This window comes from Coturnix japonica, chromosome 5, assembly GCF_001577835.2.
Source record: "Coturnix japonica isolate 7356 chromosome 5, Coturnix japonica 2.1, whole genome shotgun sequence".
Taxonomy (NCBI): domain Eukaryota; kingdom Metazoa; phylum Chordata; class Aves; order Galliformes; family Phasianidae; genus Coturnix; species Coturnix japonica.
Window position 1 is genome coordinate 7,601,857 of NC_029520.1, and position 19,866 is coordinate 7,621,722.

Genomic DNA, 19,866 nt, shown 5'->3' on the forward strand with positions numbered 1-19,866 from the left:
GATTACACACCAAAGTCAGTGGCAGTTGCTCTCCATAGACTATTCTGGTGACTTAATGTGGCAGAATGAGAAGTAAAAAATAATAGAGAGAAAAAAAAAAAAATCTACACTCTGATTAGAAAATTATTCAGTGGACAGAAAAAAAGTGACAAAAAACTAAAATTGTCTTTTACTTCCAGCTTTACAAATGCAGTATTATCTCCTCCAAAATGTGAACTATTGTTGACTGAGTACCAACAGAAGTGTTGGAATTCACAGCAATTGACATTTGGAAGGAAGACATCATTAAAAATTTAGTACCAGGATTTTCATACACTTTAACCAAATCTGACCAAGTAGAATTCTTATGTTCAAATAGTTTAGCCCACTTTTAACTTTGGCTATAAATTATACAATTAATATTTCTATTTTGTACAGAAACTTGGTCTTATTTCTATCTATTGTCAATTTCATTGTCTAATCCCATTTTCATGCTGTGTAAGTTAGAGGAATACTACAGAAACTAAATAGAAGAATAATACAGAAACTAAAAGCAAAGCGGTGGTTTTTGTCTTGACTTTTAACTGCAAGCAAAGTTCTGTACTAAGAGAAAAAGCATTACATTGCTGAGCATTAACGAGCATGTGCCTGCAAGTAAAAATAGTTTCACATCTTGGGTAGCTTGAGAAGCAGACAAATACCATGGCTGCCTTTTTCTTCTTCATGTCTTTGTATAATTGATCGTGAGCTAGGAACTTTGCATTCCAGGAGAAGCCTGGATTAAAAACCTAGACCAACAACAGTCAGCCATCAATCTTGAGGCCATCTATGGTATCTACAGCCATTTGTATCAGCCATTAGCTGTGTAGTAACTCTTAAGTCTCAGGCAAAGAGATCATCTTTCAAAGAGAACAAACACACAGAGGATATTCCCATTCATTCCTCCTATTCTGTTGCTAATTCCAGTGTATCACTCCCTCAACACTAGCAGTGAAATCTCATTCTCACTGCTTTGGTTGTATTTATATACCATATTAACTAAGCATCAGAGAAGAATTCAGTGTTCTTTTTCTGGTTGTAATTTCCTTCCAAGATTTAAATGTAGAATTTCCAAAACATTTTGGTTCAGACTAACAGCACATTCAGCATACAATGATAATGACTCAGTTTTCAATTATACTTATTTCTCCTTACATAATTCCTGCAGTGCAAAGTGGCGCCAGTGACAGCAGTGTTAAATACGTAGCCAGGACAAGGGCCATCCCTCACTGTCAAAGCACTACAAAATAAGAGGTTAATTAACATCAAGGAGACAAAACTCTTGCATTCAAAAAGGCACCTCTGCATAAAATCTCTTTTCCTTCAGAAATGTAGAAGTTGTTCTTTCTGATGTTCTGAAAATACTGTGATACTAAATGCATGTCTTTTACTAAAAAAATTGCATTGAAGTCCTCTTCCTCCTGTTCAGAATTCCCCAGGATACTCCATTCTATGACTCCTTTTATCATAACAGATTACCTCTCCCAGCAAGACGATGTGTCTACAGACACATAATCCATGAATCAAAAAATGGCAGAAGGGTTCACCACCACTCCCCTACAGACAGTTCTGTTTACACTCAGAAGCAGTCTTGTCAGTGGTTTCTGGCTGTGAAAGGCTAAGGTAGGACAGTAGAGCTCAGTCAGGATTTCTATTCCACTGGATGCACCGGTGATACAAAGACTGCTACATTTCCCATGCTGAAATTGCCACCTTCAGGTCAACCCATCAGAACTACCTCACCCACTGCAAATAGTTTATGTGTTTAAAATGTCAGCATGAAACGTACATGGCTGACCATACTTCCTCATTACTCATATTACTCGAGATAATCTTCTTAGTTGTTTAGGTAACATTTTCCAATTGTTAACAGTTTCCCCATCAGAATTTCTGTTCCTGAAGGGCAACAATAGACCAGGGGAACTTCTGTTACTTTGGGACTTGCCATTAACTTCAGCACATTGTTGGGTTTTTTACTATTATTATTTTCAGATAACGTTTACAAGCTTTAGAACGTTCTTTCTTTTTTTAGGTACATTACACTGAAAAAATTCACAATCACGATTTCCAGGGAATATACGACGTGAATTATAATCACCTTAAAGTCTTACATTTAGCACACCCTGTTGAAACACTCCAGTACTAAATCAATAAAGTCAATAATGAAGATGTATTATGCTTTTCTCCTACACGTCAGTTTGTATTCTGTGGGCAGTTTCCTAAAGTACCTGAGAGATTTGGGAACATTGAACAGTCAGTGAGGCCCATAATTCTACAATTTGAAATTGAAATTTGCTATATTTCACTGCCTTTACTCCTATCACTGTACCACTTGAAACTGTCAATCTTCAGTATACTCATACACATGTGTCCTGTAACAGCATGTGGCAATTACTCTTTACGCAAGAGGACAAAGAAGGAGCTTGTAACAGATCCATAGAAAACAGTGGTTGTTTTCATCTCTTTTTGCAGGAAGTGCCTAAATACTGCTTCGGAGCCAAGCCTAAGCAATCCAACAAAAAGCACCCAGGAAGACACTGGCCATGCAGGGAGCAGGGCCTGGCTCTCACACCCACCACCTTGGCATTTCAAATTCATATTTCTTCCCTACAGACAAATCAATACCAAATCACACACTTCCAGTGAGACTCACACTACCTCACAGTTAACTGAGGCACAGACCAGCAATAAAACAAAATGCCTGAACCAATTTGATCAAGCCCATAAGAGATGTCACTTTTGAGATCAGGGAAGATTTGGTATCCAATCATGAGCCTGAGTCAAATCTTACAGAGTTCTCTTTAAATTCCTAGTCTGCCCAATAGTACCTTTGGCCAAAAACAGTAACACTAGAGTAAAAAGCTATTTGTTTTTTTATTTTTTTCTAACATGATTATGTTTATTACAGATTTATTTAAGAAACATACAGATTCTCTCTAGCTTTACTTTACAAGCATTACATAATAAGATATTAAGCATGGGTCCATCTGTGTTGTTAGGAATTTAAGTGTGCTCAACACTGACATACCATTGGCATTTCTCAGTTCTGTCTTTAAAATCATCATAATTTGAATTCAGAGCTCTGTGAAAAAGCTAAAAAAAGAAATTAAGAGCTGGAAAATGACTTTTCTTTCCAGACTGTTCAGAGTACTGTACATTCATTGTACTTTTGAAGGCAGTGTGACTGGTGAAACTGGCAACTTTCCCATCCATAATGTCTTAGGGATGTTTATAGCACATGATATTTTAATTGCCTGATGACAAAGTTATTTGCAAAGGTATCAGATTCACAATGTATTTGCTTCATATTTTCAACAAAAGCTATGAAGTCTGAATAACACTCAGGTCTGGGGATAAGCCCCCCAAAAAAACCAATGTGAACATCACAAAAAGGTGTCCATAATCCATCACTATTAAGGTGTTTGGGAACATACACACATCAGCTTAGGAGTTGCTAGGGATTCAAATTAGCCTGTAGCTATCCAGTTGCTATGGACAGGCATTGTGGTTGAAATCCGCAGTTCCTCAGAATTTTTAGGAAGTTTTAGACTTCTTAGTTTGCACCTTATCTTTGACGTGCGAAGAGTAATTTCACTGAACTTTTTGCTTTATTTTTTGCCAGGAACACTTAGAAACGCATTGCAGGTAATAAAATGGTAAGTTACAAGGCAATACAATGCATCTCGGAGTCCTGGGTTTGTTGATTTATCAATTATGTCTTGCTTAGGCATCCTGCTGAGGCATCCAAAGGAAAATCATCAAGGCACAAATATGATTTCTACCAACTGAAGACCTAACCTGTACAGAACCTTTCATAATGATTCACATTAAGAGAAAAGTGTGGACACCTCTCCTAAAACTGGGATTCTAGCAGAATTTTCTCACAGAAAAGGATGTACACTGGGGCTCCTTACCTTACTTAGAGATCATGTTCAGCACATGGCAGCCAGCCCTAACCTGTACCCGGTGTAGTATCTGTAGACACCTATCTGCAGTAGGTGTCATCATAATTTATCCCCTGATGGGACATCCTCTGACTCCCTTAATCTGTGGCCTCTTTTATTGGCTCAGCAGTGCCTGTGACAAAACATGCACATATATTCTCCAGTGTATGTCACATCCTTACAAGAAGCGAAGGCAGCCAGACACCCTGAAATATGGAATGCGCATTAGCAACCAAGGTCCATAAAATTTCAAAGCCTGAGATCTTTTCACAGCCTGACAGATTTTCCCATATAGCTTTCCACGTTCCTAGTGTAACCCAATACAGGCAGTGCGGGCTGAATGATAAACACAGACTCCTTCAGGAAGCCTTGGGAAAGCAGAGCCTCAGAGTGTTATACTTTCCTGTCACCATTCCACAGGTGACTGTTAAGGCTGCATATCCCATTTTTTTCACCTCAAGAGGCAGATAAATAAATGAGAACAGAGTAGAAAAAATAAAAAATGTCTGTTAATGAGCTAATGCTGCCCTTGAACACCATCTCTTATGGAAAATAAAAATATTTTGTTGCTTTCCAATGTCAGAAAGAGAAAAAAAGAAAAGAAAAAAAAAAAGAAAAAAGGAAAAAGAAAAAGAGAACCCACACTTCAGTAGATATACAACTCCATACTGTTTTTTGCATTAGGTGCACCAGTCTGCAAAACCATGAGAAACATGGAGACACATCTACTGATTGACTCGCTTCTATTTCTCCTGTTTACCAGTTAAAGCACGCTCTCAGATACAAAACATTTTTTTCCAACATACTCACCACCATTAGATATTCATTTTTGCCAGTCAGGAAGAAGAACCTTCAGGTCACAGTCCTAAAAATCTGCACCAGTTGAGGTGCAGATCCACAGCTGGTATGACAGCATCATTGCTGAGGTGCACTACCCACCGCCTTGCTGTGCTCACATCTATCATTCAGTGTCCGTGAACAACAGCAGCAATCATTGACAAATGTTGATGAGTCCCATTGTTTCTGCATAGAGGAATTCAATCTTTGTTTCATCCTCACTTTCATGTCAGACGCCATTTTGTCAGACTGCTTCTCTGTAGCTATCCATCACACAGAAACAAAATGTAATGGAATAAGGGTGGGAAGGCTTAACCTCTACTGCAACACCACCAACATCTATCTCCAGCACTGTGGGCAAACATCACAAAATAGGAGGCATTACTTTTGGAGCAGCCCTCATAAAATGTATGCTACAGTTAACGTATATAAGTAATGCAACTTTAAAAAAAATATTTTTTATTAAAACATTAAAAAAAAAAAAAAAGGAGCAACAAAACCATGAAATTATTGGGGTGTGTGACCTGGCTTTTGCAAACCTAGCAGAGCAGTCTGGTTCAATCTCAGTGGCTGAAATTCTTAGAGAGTTCTCAAGGTGTTCGTCACAGATTTTTGATGAAACTTTATGCCTGCTGTGCTTCATCCTTGAAAAAGTTGTTCACAAATGTACATACAGCCAAAAGCAGTGACATGAATAAGGCATGACTGTGAGGAGAGGGATATTTGTCTCTTGTAAGAGAAAGCTTACAGAAGTCTGGTAAAGAGATGTGATCAGCTTTTGGATTGCAACTTTAAATATTCCATTTGAAATTTTGCAAATGACGTATTCACGTCAACTAAAAATGGAATCACAAATAAGCCAAAAAATTGATTTTTTTATTTTATTTTTTTTTCAATCTTTAAACTGGTTCTCAAATTCCATTATCAAAACAAAAAGTACTGCTGCATATTTTTTTTGCTGTTTGCAGAACTGTGTTTAGCCAGTGTACCAAAATCCATAAACCTACTTACCATAACTTGTGCTGGCACTGTACTGCACAGTGTGCCCTGGTTTCAGTGCAGAAGGAGTTAACAACACACCACTGTTTGGTCACTGCTGAGCGAGCACTGTTTCTGTTCCTTCATCCTTCACATGCTCATATAATTGAGGTCAAGCTGCTAAGTAGCCACCCCAAATTTCTCATCTCTGGTACAAACAAATATATATCAATACTCTATTTAATCTGGAAAATTATATTGCACACATTTTCACACACCCTTTCAGAACACATTTGAGTTTTCTCAGTTGCTTACCTCACAGTTTGGTTTGTGTAGAAAATAACTGCTTCTTGCATGCATAGCTGCTGCTTCTGTGTTGTTCTGCCACAAAATAACAAGGCTCAAGGGAAAGAAAGGCACTTCTCGGTTCTCTTCCCCTCTTAATAAATATGCAGATGTGTTGTAGTGGACAGGATAGTATAAAATACATTAATTAGGAAAATGCAAAGAAACAGTGACTATATCATACTATACTTTGGAAGCTACAAACTTTGCTATCACAGCAGCTCATCCAGCATAATCATATGTTTTCAGTGTAAGATACTGCAACAGAAATGGTATTAAATGTATTTTTTTTCCTTGTGCATATACCTACGCATGGCTCAACACAGAAGATCATCAGACAGCATCACACAGGCATTACTGTCACAAAAATTATTTTCGACATATTTAGGAGAGATCTCACCACTCAACACTGGTCTTTGAGAAATCTTTAAGGTAATAAAAATAAATATTACCGTAGACTGGCCAAAGAATGTTACAACTGTAAATGATATATAGGTTGTTGTGTACACAGTTCTATAAGCAGTTTGTTTATTTGAGTCATTTTGTACTGCTGTTCTTATCAATAATATTACACTAATGCATGACAGAAACTGAATTTATAACTGATGTTCATGCACCTACAGTAAGTTCAGCTGCATTCATGGTTGAGACCTACACTTGGAATAATTATACATTTTTGGAATCCAGCCTGAAACCTCAAAACTTTTCCTAAATGAAACTATGCTAATAAAAATCTCCAAGTCATCAGCACAGAAGCTGGACATAGTTGTAGCTGGAGGAAAAAGAAAAAGCATAATGAGGATAACTGGAGGGGGGATTAATTCCCCCAAGCACACTAGAAATGCGGTAACCATCTTGATCTTCAAATTAGATATTTCTTTTCTGTCTTATTGAAGAACTACAGTCATTCTTATGTAACTAAAGTAAAATGGAAAGCGAGCAATATCTGAAGTAATCCAGTACCTGAAATTTTCTTGTAATTCACAAGAGCCATGAAATTACCTCACGTTCCATTCAGACTGAAAAGTCATCTGCGGTCATAGAGGCCAACCAAAACACCACTTGCACACAATCTCCACCAGAGACAGCAAACTGCAGCACAGGTGATGTCACCACATGGAGCCTGGACTCCTAAACGAGGTCAACTGAGTGGCATATTGGCATTATTCTGAAAGAGAAGGACAAAACAAAATGGACACCCAAGGCTGGAGAGTAAGCTTTTGGAGTCTGAACAGCACCCTGCTCCTTTTGTGTTTGCAAACATAAAGAATTTGACATCTGTCCTGTCTCAGCAGAAGTCCAAGCAACCACCAAAGCAAGCAGTGAAGCACAGAAGTGCACTACATGCACAACAAAGAGCAGATAAACTTAAGCAAGCCAGAACAAACAGGTATTCCCTTAACTTCTTTGGGGAAGGAAAAAAAAAAAAGAGATTTGTGTTATGAGAAAAAAAATGCACATATATGGCACCAAAAATTCCACAGTCTCTCCAGTCCTCAAATTTCAGACCTCTGCCTTGCACTTTTTCATAGCTTTTGACCCACTTCCCCATAAGACTTAGCAACAAGCCTAACTGAGATCAGCAGTCATTTTTCCCTTCTCCTCCTTTTCCAGATGTGTAGCATTTTCCGTTGTACCCACACAAGCAATTTATTTTTTAAATAAAACAGTTAATGAACACTCTTCTCAAAGGGACACTAGGCAGCCCCTTGTTATGGCCTCAGTGAAGAAGCAGAGATGGAAGCACCCATTACAAAATGCCATGAGTGAGTGTAGATATCACCAAAGTTAATGTAGAACGCCTCTTCACTTTATTTGAGCTAAGTCTTGAGATAAGTGCACCAGGCAGGTTTATTATTTACAAATATGTGGTGCCCAGATAACTGCTTTTCATTCAATACGTTTGTGCAGTAGGAATTGCTTTGCCGTTACTGAAATGGGTACCACCACACTTAAAAGTTTCATAGACTCATATAACTATTAAGGTTGAAAAAGATTCCTAAGATACCTTGTCCAGCTGCCCATGCACAACTGATAACACCCACTAACCAAAACCTTCAGTGCTGCATCTCCACAGTTTCTGAACACCTCCAGAGATGGTGACTCCACCACCTTCTTGGGCAGCCTGTGCCATTGCACACCTCTCTTTCTGAGAATAAACATTTCCTAATACTCAATCTAAATCTCACCTGGTGCAACTTGAAACCATTCTGTCTCATCACTGTTACCTGAGAAAAGAGGCCAACCTTCATCTCTCCACACCTCCTCCTTTCAGGTCACTGTACAGGGCAATTAGATATTCGAAGCTTCCTCTCCTCCAAACATAAGCAATTTTCATTTAAAGCAATTTATTTCTCATTTTAGCTTTCATATATTGCCTACAAGCTGAACATCTTTTGCTCCTCTGAAAACCTGCTTGTGTACCTGGAATTGTGAAACCAGCAATATTTGAACATCTGGATGCTGGAGGCTTGCTCAAGTTAATGCATGAAGTCAACAGAATGATTTGAATAGAATTCTGAACTCCACATGAGGATGTTGCCTGATTTTGGATCAGATGTCTAGAAAAGGTCAAATGCATGATCTAGGGTTCTGATGCTGCAGACTATTAAACAGAGCACTTTTGAAAGTAACCACACTTCCTGCACCAATGCTATTGCTGGTGCCTCTTCCTGTTGGTTGCTAATGGCAATTATACATGACACAAGGAACAGTGATGGGGAAAGACTGCACTCGCCTAAGGCATCTAACAGTGAATCCTGCTGCACAGAATTTGAGAATTTCTCTGCACTGCACTGTAAATGCACACATGCAGTCTGGGCAGCAGTAATGAGGCTTTTTCCTTTATTCAAGTACAGTTGGCAGTGGATCCTACTCATGGTCAGTTGCCTGGCAACAAAACAAGTCTCTCTGGCTACAAAATAAATATTCCACACCAGAAATATTTGAGAAAACACTGTTTTTCCTAACTACATTCCATAGTACTTGGGCTACAGGGCTTCCCAGAATAGTATAAAATGTTAACAGGGTTAACACAAAGGACAACCTCCAATTAGATTACTGCTCTGAGAGACAACGATATGTGTCGTTCCCCCCCTCCCCCCTCCCAGCACTCTTCATATCCTTAAAATAGTATGTTAGATCTACTGCATGGTCTAGAGCTCATGTAAGTACTTTAACTGCCTAGGAACAAATTAGCTAACTGGATCTTGCACCCTTTTCAGACTAGGTGTGGTGGGGGACATTTTGCAGCAACCGAAAATCTGGAAGTCGCTATATTCAGTCTGAGATGCATGCCAAAGAAAGCGTGTCTAAAGAAAGAACCAGTGGGTGCAGTCAAAATCAGATATATCATCAACTACCAGAGTCACAGAGCTATGCTACTAGACATATCTGCTCTAGGTTCAGTACAGAACATATTAAAGTCATATATGTTTGGGTAGTTTATAATCGGGACAGACATTTTTTCTTCATCCTTCCAACACAACACTGCCGAGTTCACAGACAGGAGATACTGGTTCTTCCTACCCTCTGAAAGCACTTGTCCCATTGTCTAATTCTAAATAATAAGGACAAAATCATATTTTCCAAATGCAATGACCAGTAGAGTAGAATACTCCAGAAACAGCTCAGTAGTCCAGTTAGCTTTACACCATCCATCTTCCGTCATGACTTAGAGAGGATATCTAAGAAGAGATTAAGAACAGGACAGGCAAATCATGATACATTTTTAATATTCTCTTCAAGTTCCAACAGTCTGTAGCACAAGGATTTCCTGCACATACAGCTTCCAATAAAAGTTTCTACCATATATTCATATTAATGCAAAGATTTGGGAGGAGAAATATCTGTCTCTAGATCTTTTTAGTAACAATGCCCAAAGCTCGGCCTTATTTTTTTAATAACATAGATACAAAGAGAAAGATTATTCTTTTAAGAAGTCAAAGTGAGATTATCAGTCTCATGATAATTAAAAACACTGATGAAAAGCTCTAAAGCTAACAATTCTCCAAAGGGAGTAGCCAGAGTTTGTGGAAAACGGTGTATTAAGACAAGCAGGTTGTAGATTCAAACCATGCTTTAGGTATGGAACTTAGGCTCATTTGGATCTTTCCTACTAAGGGATTTAGACATGTCTAATTATCTCAGGCCAACATACAATGCTAAAAATAACACCCAAGTTTACCTGAATTCTAGACTTGTATCAATTTAACACATTTCTCCCTTATTTTTATTCTTCTGCATAATCTCAGAGCACTTGCATTTCAGTATTGGAAGCTAGTCATCTATCACACACAAGCAAGAACAAGATCCAGAAACTAAGCAGTAAAAGATTTACCAGAACATTGTTCTCCCTTGAATAGCTTAGTCCAGTGGACATAATAAATGCCTGTTACAATCTTAGAAAGAAGCAGTTATTGATTTCTTACATAGCACAAGGGAAGAGTTACTTTTCCCTCCTTTTTGTTACATTTGGTTACAAAGTAGATTGCCTTTTTCCAAAGGATTCCCTGCTACATTCAGCAGACAAGATGAACAGTGCTTACTTAATGAGCTCTCATGTTTTCTCCATCATTGACGCTTGTTCCTCTGTGCAAGAATAATTCTTTCTTAAGCATCCTTCAACATCTATAAGTTTTGTAGATGCTGATTGAAGAAACCAAAGTACAAAAGAATTACTCTATTTGCAGCTGCAAATGCAAAGACCAGTAGGGTAGAATACTCCAGAATCAGACCACTGGTCCAGTTGACTCCGTCCTGTGTCCCATCACAACCAACAGGAGATATATAAGGAAAGATTAAGAATAGGACAGTATCTCACTTCAGATTCTCACAATTTAAATTCTGAGTGTACCAATTTACTTGTAAAACTGGTATCAGTTAACTTGTCAAACTGAATTAATTTGCAGCAGCTATTTCTCAGCCCATAAGTAACTCATACCTAGATCTCCACGTAAGCAGACAACAAGCAAAAGAAAACATCTCTAGGTTTTTTCACTCACAGTTCAACAACAGGCAAAGACAGAACTAATTTTCTCACAACTCCCCTCAAACATTAGTTTTCCTAAAGCTATCGCTCTCCATCTTTCTAGTACATTCAATACATTGCTGCTACAAGCTTCAATAACTGAGCATTACATCAATAAGCAAGCAAAAGAAGCTGTGGGAAAAGTATAGTTTTATGACTCTATCATAACACCCAGGGGACAGAATGACAATTATATATAACGCCTTAATTCTATCACTGACTTAATCTCAGTATTTAACTTTGTTACATCCTGTTAAGGATGCAGCCCGGTAGATGCCCAGCATACAGGTCTATCCTGATACTTCTGTTTCAGTGGCAACACCAGAGCACACACATCCAGAGCACTTTATGCTGAAGGATCACTGGTAGATAGGACAGAGGAATTTTTGACAGTAATAATTTTCTGATAACCAAAATAATATGAAACTCAAGTCCTAGGAATAATATCAATATTACAAAGGGAGATTGGTCCAACATACATTTTATCCAGTTCTTATTCCATTGACAGTTCTCTAGTGCTCTTGTTCCAGGTCAAATCACTTTGGTCAGTAAACTTTAGCCTCCCAGGCTCAGACTTACCATTTATTTCAGCCTGCACTTCTGTCCCATCTGCTAGCCCAAACTCTCCAGACTTCATCCAGTCAGTCTGCTGTCTCAGCCTGGTGCTCAACAAATCCTTCACCTGCTTTTAAATAAGTTTTGCTTTCAGCCCCAATATGCAGCCTCAACATCCCTCTCCTCAGTAGCTGTTCCTATTTCAGCGTAATTTCCCATTCATTTCCATCTCTATTTGACATGCTTTTGCTCCTTAACAGGCCTGTACAAGCAGCTTCCTCCAGTTCCTTCCAAGCAGTTTAATACTTCTGCCCAAATCCCTTTGCCTGAACAGGCCTTGTTTCTCACCCACCAAGCCATTCTTGTTCATCCTTCATAATGCAGGCCAGCTCACCTTCCATCAAACATTCACAGCTCACTTTCCTCCTTTGCCTAAAACATCATTATAGTTGTGGCTTTTTTCCTGACAATTTCCTTATCCTTATTTCCCCAGATGAGACCTGGTCTTGTCCTCCTTGAATTTCAAGTACACATTCAGGTAATTTCCCTTAAGTGAAAAAGAGTTATATATATCCCTGACAAGGAAAAAAACAATTTGGCATTCCAGAATGGGACAACTACATCTTGTCAGAGAAAATACTGCCAGTACTTTTTTTTAAACAGAGGTAAAACAATGTATTTTTTCTTTAGCCTTGTTCTTGGAAGGTACTAAACTAAATTGTTCTGGCTGAAACTTTCTGAAGAGTGTTCAGCCCGAGGCAGACACCCAGTGCAACATGGAAAGTTTTAGCTTGAAAAGATATTTTGACAAAGCTGTGAACTTTGTGAACTGGAAGTGCCTGGAAACCTTGGTATTAGATGCTGTTATTAGCACCACCTGTAGAGAGGTGCCAAGCTGGAAGGTCACCCACTTTGGCATTAATAAAACAATCACATTTAATGGCTTTACTCCGGGTTTCTGCTAAAAGAACAGCAGTGAGACGGCTACTGTTGGATTGTCCTATAATCTGATGCCTTGTTCAATCTAGAGAGATTCTAACTGTATTTTACTATTTCCTAGAGCTGTGCCACAGAACACAAATAAAGGCATTAGCAAGTTACAAGATTTCCCCCCCAAACTGAGTCTGTGATGTGGCAGTTCTTTGTAGATGGTTAGTAAACAAAGCTATGAGGCCCCCATCTGTCCAGATTCCTTCTGTAAGAGCCAGCCTAATCGTATCCCTTCTTGGGTCTCCAGCTTCTCCACTCTGAAGCCTGCTGTAATGGACCTACCTAAAGTAATTAGACCACCTGTTGCATCGCCAGATCTATTTAAGGGACTCCTACTGGAGTTTGGTTTACACGGTTTGACAGTAATTGTTTAAGTGGATGCCATTGTAATGACACTGCAAAATAAAATTACAGACTTCATTTAATCAATAAATATGATTACTTACTCATCAGACTATGAGCTTATCAGTAATTAGTTCTCCATACCATAATGCAGTCCATAATGCCAACTTTGTGCACATTACAGAATGTCAAACAGAAATTACATTTGCAGATGACAGGATATTTACAATCAATTAAGCTTTTTACGGGTCAGAAAAATTCTGAGTCCTGGTGAGAAAAAAATGTATCACAAAGTATCAATTGTGGAACTTCAAAATGGCTATTTGGTTTGGGAGCAAATTTAGTTATGTGGTACTACTGGAACCAGGAACATGGTTTTCGTATATTTATACAGTACTAATAGGCAGCAATGGAAATAGAATTTTGCTACTTCGTTTACTTCAGCAGCTTAATGCCAATCATTTTTCCTTCCAGAACTATACAACCTTGAGGATCATAACGAAGTGGGAAGGGCTGTTAGCATAAAATAGGAACACTCCTGTATAAAAATACATGCTGATTCATGCCTATATTCATACCCACAGAAAGTTCATAAATGCTCTACAACATTTAAAATTGACCCTGATAACCTGTAAAATAGACTTGAATTGATCTTAGAAGTAGAAATTCAGGTACCAAAAGTCATGATAATCTGTGGTAAGAAAAGAAAGATAATTAGTTACTACTTACATACTAACTCACTTTTGTTCAAACCAATGGCTTCAGTCAAAACAAAGCACAATCCTAGAAAAGTAAGAAACAGTTACAATAGTGCAGTAACAGTTCTGCATCCATTAGTCACGAACTTCAATGATTGCGGGGTTCTTTCTTAAACATATACATAAATATGTTTTCTGAACATACATTACTAGATAAGCAAAAACAAACTCAAGGTATTATTTCATATGCAAAGTTCTTTTGAGTAACAGTGAAATATTAGACAGAGGTTTTTAAAATTATATTACAGGTAGCAGCATATAGTTTTCTGTGATCACGTCTGTTTTTTTGTATTGCTGCAGCAATACATCAGTCATTGGTTACTATGTTAACACAGTACTTGATACAGTATATCATCACAGTGTTAAGTGATATTTTTTTCCTATTTCTTTACTTATACCTTTATTTCATGTCCTGATTGGGGGTTCCATGCTACAGTCTTCATTCACTCTGTCCATGGCTCAAAACTGCTCTTAGACAGAATCTAGCTTGGACAGATGGTTAAATTAGAGGACACCATAAGTTCTGTCACAAGAACCCTCATCAGCAAAAAGATACAATGGTCTTGCAGACACCAGAAGAGGAACTTCAAAGCATTTAAATTACATTCAATGCATGTGGATTTCAAAAAACCAAATTAAATCAGTAAAATTTTTATTAAGACAAAATATTTACTTTATTAATCATACGTGCATCAAAGCTTTGATGTACTAGCAAACTCTTTCAGGTTCCAGACAGTTTTACCCATGTAGGATGCAGACCTATGTGTGACAAACATTGACTATAATATAATCAGTGAAATTCTCGTATCTTGGGTAAATTAAACAATTTAAAAAGACAAACAGGACCAGTGAATTGACAGGCTGTTCCCCATATCTGCCAGTGTTGAGTTTCATGACAGTGGTCACCTACCACACCTTACATCTACCAGTCAGTAAGTTCACCCAGCATTGGCCCATTTTCCCTTCACAAAAGTAGCAAGCCATTGAAGGAGACTGGCTATGGCAACTCAAACTTTAAGACATTCTAATGATTCCATCCTGCCATTCCTACTAATGGTGCCACAGAAATCAATGAAAATTTGGCCTGTATAAGATTCTGGTCTGTAATAAGACCACAATCTCTGATTTACATGGAAAATTCAAGATTCTGCTTCTGTAGGAATAAAGGGATCAAAGATGAGAATTCCATGCTACCGTCAGCTCCTTATTTAACCAAATGATAAAGATATTAGTCCAAGTCTCACTAGATCAACATTTTTAAACGATTCATATGACACTTAAAAGTATAATTTCAATATAATCAAAATTGTGGATTAGAAGACTTGCATTTAAAAGCACTATGAATTTCTCTACAAGTTTCATTTTCTTCACAGTGCTGTAAAACAGCTAAGAACAGTGATGTTTAACTGACAGAAGAGGGAATGCTGTGCCTATTTTCCAGTTACTTATTATCAGAGGTATGTTGGCACAGCAGATAGACTTTTTCACTTTCCCTTTGTGGTCTGCTGGTACTGGGGAACAAAACAAAATACATATAAGAATCATCACTAAAATTAGGACCCACTGAGACAGACAAGGAGTTTAGTTACATCTACACATAATTAATTTACTTGCTAGATTTTAAGTCAATGACATGCATCTTCTGACTCTGCAAACAGTTTTGTAGATTGATTTCAATCTCAGGCTTTATTTGTAGTAGATGACCAATCAGCCTGACATTTATTCTGCTCCTGTCTAAATGTTCAGAGGCTTGAAATGACAAAGTGATAGAGGTTGATCAATACTTACTAATGAACAAGCCTATAACAGACATGAACGTGCCAAAAAATTTTCATGGAAATGCATTGGGCCTTTACCTGCACTGAATTCTGATATTACGTGAGCTACCAAGAGTTTTGAAGCCATTTCTCAAAGTGGCAGCCTTCACTTCTGTATGACATAAAGAATACCAGATAGGACTGGGCCAACAATATCACATTTCAACTTTCTTTCTCAGGCAAAACCATACAATCTTCCTACTTTTGCTGTAGGGAAAGCAAGTTTTTAAGAGCAGATGTTAAATTGTGTTGCACACAGAGCAAGATTTTTTGCAGTTTGACTCAGTGTAGCACCCATCCAAAAGCAAACAGCTCACTTGGAGACCCCCGTCTCACTGTGCAAAATGCATTAAGTGAAAAATCTCCAGTCACTCTTGCATTAGGTGAGTACTCAAAGCTTTCCATGTCCTAGTAGCTCCTTACTAAGCCCTGTGCCCCCACGCCCAGCACTGCTGAAGCAGAGCTGGATTCTGTCAGGCAAACTGTAATGCACAGATCTGTTTTTCATGGAACAGACTATCCAAGTGATGTCCAACCACTTCTGTTACTCAGATATACAACTTGAAAAGAAAGATAATCATTGGGCTATAATCAGCTTCTGATCTGATTGACAGGGAGAAACCACAGGAGGAATTAAGCAACAAGCCAATCATGTAAAAATCCACTCTGCAAATCTGCAGCAGATCCTGAGCCAGGTTAGTAATCTCCATGTTCATTCAGGCACAGTCAGTTGTTGCATCCAGGCAGGGTGTGCAGCTGACATCCTAACGTGCAGACCAGCAGCTTGTCCAGCAGGCAACGGGCCATTGCATTTCATGTAGCAAGACTGGGCCACTGACAGCCTTGGACTGCCCAACAATAGGATTCCTTCCAGCTTGTCCAGATCGTTTAACTAGCAAAACTCCACAACCCTGTTTCCAACAACAAATTCTTGCTCCAGTCTGATAGGAAGTTATTTGACTCAATCAGTTGTTGTGGTTTCTATTCCCTCTCTGTCAGCATGAGGCCTTCTGAAGGATCTTCACTGAGTTGCAGTCTCAACTGGCCATTTCTTTGTCCTCAGAGGCTAAGGTAAAATCTGTTCTAGGTCCATTTAACTCGTCCAGTTGTCCTCGTGTCAGTTGAAATCTGAAGAAGCCTTTTGAGCTCTTTTAGAGCAATTTTTTCCTGTCAGGAAACCTTCGAGACAGTTTGTAATCTACATAAGCACTAAGACAGGACCATAAAATGAATCGTATTAATATAATTACAACCAGTAAAGTCATCAAAAGGACTGATTCCATATTTAAGCTAGAATAATGAGGTAATGCCAAAAAAATACTCTGGGAGATCTAATTATATAATGCAGCATTCAATTCTGCACAGCCAGCCCAGCAATTCCTGTAACATTCCAATCAAAGTGATCTCACTAGCATGTGAGAGAAGAGCCCAGCTGACAGATTTGGGACATGTAACGTACCATTTAGTCAAGAGGCCCCATGTGCTATTCATGAAGAATTAACAACTCTTATATTGACAATGACAGTATTGTCAGAAGACCTTTGGAAGGGGGAAAAAAACTCCATAAACTCCGTCTCTGTGAAGTTGGACTTTTTTTTTTGCCCCTTTTTTCCAATGCTGATGTAATCTCCAAACATCTCCAGCAGCAGCTGCTCAGCGAAACCAGGCACCTTCTCCCTAGTCCCTTTCAGTAGCACACGCAGCACTTTCCAGCTCCCTCCAGACAATCGGGGCCTTTCTTTCACCAATTAGCTATCACTTCAAGAGCCCTGTGCTGTCCAACGAGCTCTTAAGAATGGTCTTTGCAGGAAACAACACTGGAGGGGCTTTTTATCTCCTAGACAAATTAAAAGGGGAAGAAGGGAGGGAGGGGGGAAGGAAAAAAAAAAAAAAAAAAAAAGAGAGAGAGAGAGAAAGAAAAAGAAAAAAAAAAAAGAAAAGGAAAAAAAAAGCACAACAAATCAGAACACAGAAGCTGTCCACGATGCATTGCTCAATTAGCACATTGACAAATGCTGAAATGTCCTCAAGAGCCAATGCTAGAGCAAGGCACACATAAAACACTCACGCTTTTTGGGGGGAGATAGTTTGTTTAGTTGAATATGTTAAACAGGTTTTATAGAAAGAAGGGCTCTTGTTACAGCAAGTCTCTGAGTTACGCAAACTAAAAGGGAAAGAAACTCCTGGAAGATTATGTTCTATTTCCTTATTTGGCTCTCCAAATGTAAAGCAGCATTATTTGAAGTAGACATTATAGGAAAGAACTTGGTTTAGCTCACCTTAAATACAGAGGATTGATGAAATGAGTAATTGCTGGGGAACTGCTAAGATCTTTTTGAACTTGCTCAGCTAGCGAGCTCTTTTCCCCAGAAACCATACTTTCCAGCTAGAAGAAATAAAAGCCCGATTCAGAGACTTAAAGCTCTGCAAAATACACATTATTTTTTCCTTTAGAATAAGGGAATAAGTGTGGTGATACCTTGAGGTCCCCTTAAGAACAAGCACAGGCTCTAGGAGGTGGTTCAGAAGGGTAACAAGGACTTATGTAGACATTTAAGCAGTATTTTGTCTGGGCCTGGGTTTCAGCAATTGGAACTGGACAAGCAGAGTTGTGAAGGTGAAAGCATGAAGGATTAGCAGTAAGAGAAATGGCTTGGATGAGGTCCAAGCAATAGCACAGTGACAGGACTGCTTCCCTGAACTTCAAAACTCTGCCTTAAACCAAATCCCATGCAAAATATTGAGTAACAGTATTCTCTCAGACATTACCATTGCCTTGACTGGGGTAACCTTGTGAGATACAACGCATTGTCCTCTACAAGAACAACACAAATATATTTGCACTACAAGAAACAACTTACAGTCTGTTTCGTTTTATTGACTGTGTATATCAGAAGCAAAGCTCCAGGCTTTGTAAACAGTTAAATAGCAGAGCAAAGCAAATACTTTAAGGAATTTCAGGAGTTCATTCACATTAATGGGTGCTCTCAGCTACCACGGGGGTTTTCTAGTGGAGCTGGGAAGTGTCAGAACTGATAAGTTTGCTTAAAAGGAAAAAGTCTGTCATATTACCCTATGTGCATTTATGAAGGAATGTGAAACAATACAAAGTTCTTCTGCATAGGGAAGCTCAACCCAGGGATGAACGCACACCATCAGGATTAAGGAGGATTCTTTGTGGAGGAGCACTGAACAGTGAGCATCTTTCTATGCTTACAGACTTCAAAAAATGTAAAGTTTAAAGGGAGTACTCTCTCCTGCTACTTAACATTTTGCTGGAAAATGCAGCAAGAGGGAGAAAATAAATCTAGATGAATTATAACATCATTGTCTTCTGACTCAATGAAACAGTGACTGCAGTCAGCAAGGATTCAACCATCTCCTGCATCAATCAGCACCAGCATGCCAGTCCTGGATTGCACTGATGCCAACCAGGATCAATCAAATAACACCTCCTGAAATCAGAGGACCTGAATGATGAGGAGAAGCTAAGTAATGCTACATATACCATCTCCATGGCAAGAAAAACTAGAGCAAGAGAAGACCTGATTGAAATGGTCCTCCCAGTACTGGTTTGTGTTATGGAGAAAGGCATGAATAAAGTTTGAATCACAAAGGACTTGCATTGATGGCCTGGTATTCACTCTTTAGATTCCCTCAAACTGGATGCTTTTCCCTGCATAAAGGAAACATGCAGGTTGCTCATGACTATCACATATGGTGCCAGTACATATAAATGTTACATATCTAGGAAATGTTTTATTTCCAGGTTGGGATATTCTATGGCGTATACATACACATATATAACCAGTAATAGGGCCACCTACCTCGACAAGAGTAAAAAAAAAAAAAAAGGAAGAAAGGGACCTAAGAGGTCTATCCTTTTGTCCTAAAGCAACATCAGCAATGTCACTCCAGACAATTGTTTCTCTAAATTGTTTGACTTTAAGAGATTCTCATCATCTGTATTGATGTGAGATCTTCTTCTCATCCGTACAGGATTTAAGCAGGAAATTCAGCTTGGCAAACTGTCCACTTGCTCTGTCAGCTACAAACTGGCAGCTCCCTCCAGCGCCAAACAAACAGGTGCCTCCTCCTGGGCTCACAAGTGGTCCTGGCCCTGCCATCGCCAGCATTCCCTGAGAGGTGTCAAAGCCAGGGGATAAACCACACATCCTCCTGCCTGGCGCTGGGCACGCTCCCACGCCTGCAGCCTGCTCAATGGCAGCTCTGTGGCTCCGGGCTGCGGCTGT

At 38.9% G+C, this 19,866-nt stretch overlaps 1 protein-coding gene across 1 annotated transcript in view; it reads right to left on the reverse strand.

The window, feature by feature from the left end:
* Positions 1-10,042: 10,042 nt before the first annotated feature.
* SMIM38 (small integral membrane protein 38) overlaps positions 10,043-19,866 on the reverse strand; it is a 44,131-nt gene continuing 34,307 nt past the window's right edge. Inside the window, exons 5-6 of the mRNA XM_032444879.1 lie at positions 17,893-17,999; positions 10,043-17,450 (exon numbers count right to left, since the gene is read on the reverse strand). Coding sequence (XP_032300770.1) covers positions 16,765-16,896 — 132 coding nt within the window. The 5' untranslated portion in view covers positions 16,897-17,450; positions 17,893-17,999 and the 3' untranslated portion in view covers positions 10,043-16,764. The remainder of the gene's footprint in view (positions 17,451-17,892; positions 18,000-19,866) is intronic.